At 52.9% G+C, this 3,052-nt stretch overlaps 1 protein-coding gene across 1 annotated transcript in view; it reads left to right on the top strand.

Annotated features, from left to right (window-relative positions):
• Window positions 1–2,601, top strand: part of TERG_08975 (karyopherin beta) — a gene marked incomplete at its 5' end in the record, with an annotated part of 3,340 nt that extends 739 nt beyond the window's left edge. Inside the window, 4 exons of the mRNA XM_003231278.2 lie at window positions 17–421; window positions 497–1,125; window positions 1,189–1,405; window positions 1,459–2,601. Coding sequence (XP_003231326.1) covers window positions 17–421; window positions 497–1,125; window positions 1,189–1,405; window positions 1,459–2,331 — 2,124 coding nt within the window. The 3' untranslated portion in view covers window positions 2,332–2,601. The remainder of the gene's footprint in view (window positions 1–16; window positions 422–496; window positions 1,126–1,188; window positions 1,406–1,458) is intronic.
• Window positions 2,602–3,052: the final 451 nt, after the last annotated feature.

The following is a 3,052-nucleotide window of genomic DNA, read 5'->3' as shown; positions in this document are numbered from 1 at the left end:
GCCCGACCTTCGCGAGAGCCTGAGCGCCCATTCCAACGCTATTCTCACGGCCGTCGTGCAGGGAGCGCGGCGGGAAGAACAGAACCCAGATGTGCGCAATGCTGCCATCTCCGCGCTCAGCGATGCCATCGAGTTCGTGCGCTCCAACTTTGAGAACGAGGGCGAGCGGAACTACATTATGCAGGTTGTCTGCGAGGCCACACAGGCTGAGGACACGCGGATACAGGCTGGCGCCTTTGGTTGCCTGAACAGAATCATGGGCATTTACTACGATAAGATGCGTTTCTACATGGAAAAAGCGCTGTTCGGATTAACGATTATGGGTATGAAGAGCGAGGAGGAAGACGTGGCCAAGCTTGCTATCGAGTTCTGGTGCACCGTCTGTGAAGAAGAGCTTTCTATCGATGATGATAACAACCAGGTACCGTTGCCCTCTTCCTCGTTCTCACATTCTGCTGCAACTAGGCAGCTAACACAACGTCTCTTTAATGTCTAGGCACAAGCTGAAGGGTCGACAGAGATCCGACCGTTCTTTAGCTTTGCCCGCATCGCCTGCAGAGAGGTCGTCCCCGTCCTCCTGCAGCTAATGACCACTCAGGATGAAGATGCCAGTGACGATGATTACGACGTTTCCCGCGCTGCCTACCAGGCCCTGCAGCTCTATGCTCAGACCGTACAGGCCGAGCTTGTCGGTCCCGTCCTCGAGTTCGTCGAGCAGAACCTGCGTAGTGAGGACTGGCACCACCGTGACGCTGCCGTCTCGGCTTTTGGCGCCATCATGGATGGCCCAGAGCACGAAACTCTCGTGCCCCTTGTCCGCCAGGCCCTGCCCGTCATGATCACCATGATGGAAGACAAGGTCGTGCATGTCAGAGATTCTACTGCCTATGCCTTGGGCCGTATCTGCGACTACTGCTCTGGCGCCATCGAGGTCAACGTACACCTTCACCCGCTTATTTCGTGTCTTTTCAACGGCCTCGCGAGCAGTCCCAAGATCGCCGGGTCTTGCTGCTGGGCCCTCATGAACCTTGCAGATCGGTTCGCCGGCGACGCTGGAGCTCAAACCAACCCTCTCAGCAAGCACTTCCAAGACAGCGTCACCTCGCTCTTGTCTGTCACTGAAAGGTATTTTCAAAATCCCCTCCAAAGCAAACATATTATAATCTCTCGTGCTAATAATGTCTGTAGAACCGACGCTGATAACCAACTACGAACTGCTGCATACGAGGTCCTGAACTCCTTTGTGACCAACGCCGCAAATGACTCTCTACCAATCATCGCCAACCTGTCAGATGTTATCCTGCAGAGACTAGAGCAGACTGTGCCAATGCAGCAGCAGGTCGTCAGCGTAGAGGACCGTATCACTCTAGAAGAGCTCCAGACGAGCTTGACCAGCGTTCTCCTAGTACGTACCTATCCAGTACTTATCGTAATTCTTTTAACTAACCGCTATGACAGGCTATTGTCCAGCGATTGGAGGCTGAAATCAAGCCCCAAGCCGACCGCATCATGACTGTGCTTCTCCAGGTGTTGACTACAATCCCACCAAAGTCCAGTGTGCCCGACACCGTGTTTGCAACCGTTGGCTCACTCGCCAGCTCACTAGAGGCGGACTTCCTTAAATACATGGAGCCATTCAGTCCGTTCCTGTACAACGCCCTTGCCAACCAGGAAGAACCCGGTCTCTGTGCCATGGCTATCGGCCTCGTCAGCGACATCACTCGCTCACTGGGAGAAAAAGTGCAGCCGTTCTGCGACGCATTCATGAACCACCTGCTCAACAATCTCCGCAGCAACAACCTGTCCAACCAGCTCAAGCCCGCCATCCTGGAAACATTCGGCGACATTGCCCAGGCCATTGGCTCGCACTTTGAAACCTACCTATCCGTAGTTGCACAGGTCCTTCAACAGGCCTCTGCTGTCACTGCCAGCAATGACGTCTCCTACGACATGATCGACTACATCGTCTCCCTCCGCGAGGGTATCATGGACGCCTGGGGTGGTATCTTGCTCGCCTACAAGGGTGCTCCCAACGTAAACATCCTCCAGCCATACGTCGAGTCGATCTTCCAGCTCTTGCACCTGGTGGCACAGGAACCATCTCGTAGCGAGGGTCTCCTACGCGCCAGCATGGGAGTGATCGGTGATTTGGCTGAAGCCTTCCCCAACGGAGAATACGCATCTTTCTTCCGCAACGACTTCGTCTCTGCCCTCATAAGAGAGGCTCGAACCAGCCGTGAATACGGCCCACAGACCATCGAGACTGCCCGCTGGGCTAGAGGACAAGTCAAGCGCCAGATCGGCCTTGCTACTGCTGCATCAATGTCTTAAGGGACTTTTTTTTAACTTCATGCATGTCTACATGAGATAACTGAACCTGCCGCTATTGATGCTTTCGTCTTAAAAAAAAAAAAAGTTGCAAGGCAGTACAGACACTCGCAGAGACGGTTACCCAGGAAGCCTGCACCAAACAGCTTATCCTACGGCATGCCGCCCAACTCTGCCTCGCTCCTACAGTTGATGTTACTTCCCCCCCAACCGCCAGCATCGAATCGCATCGCATCACATCGCGTCGTCCCCCAGTCCCCCCCTCCGTTACCTGTCTACCCACCACCTTCCCTTACCCTACCCCCCTACCCACCTTCATCACTCGTAGTAAAATCTAACAGCAAGGGGGATTACCGAACGAGGAAAAGGGACGCAAATTCTTACTCGGAGAGATGGGGGACTCTGCTCGCCAGGGTGAATTACGAGAGACGCTATTACTATAAACCCCGTAGACTAAATGAAATACTAACGTAGGAAATTTGGCGGTGAGAGAAAAGCACTCTTCTAACCTTCGTATATCCTGCCTTAATGGGACGTGAAAGAGTGTTGGGAGTACTAAACCATTCAGACTGGAGTAATAAGATTAGCTTGTCGATGTCATAGTATGAAAAAATATCAGGTGGGAAATGTACATGATAGTAATCTAGTACTCGAAGCAGATTCAGTAGCACTTGAAAGAAGGTCCGATGCCATAGAACGAATCATCACCATTGCCGCATAACAA

The sequence above is a fragment of the Trichophyton rubrum genome, assembly GCF_000151425.1.
Source record: "Trichophyton rubrum CBS 118892 genomic scaffold supercont2.12, whole genome shotgun sequence".
In the NCBI taxonomy this organism is placed as follows: Eukaryota; Fungi; Ascomycota; class Eurotiomycetes; order Onygenales; family Arthrodermataceae; genus Trichophyton; species Trichophyton rubrum.
Note: the sequence above shows the minus strand (reverse complement) of the source record. Positions and strands in the feature narration are given on the sequence as shown.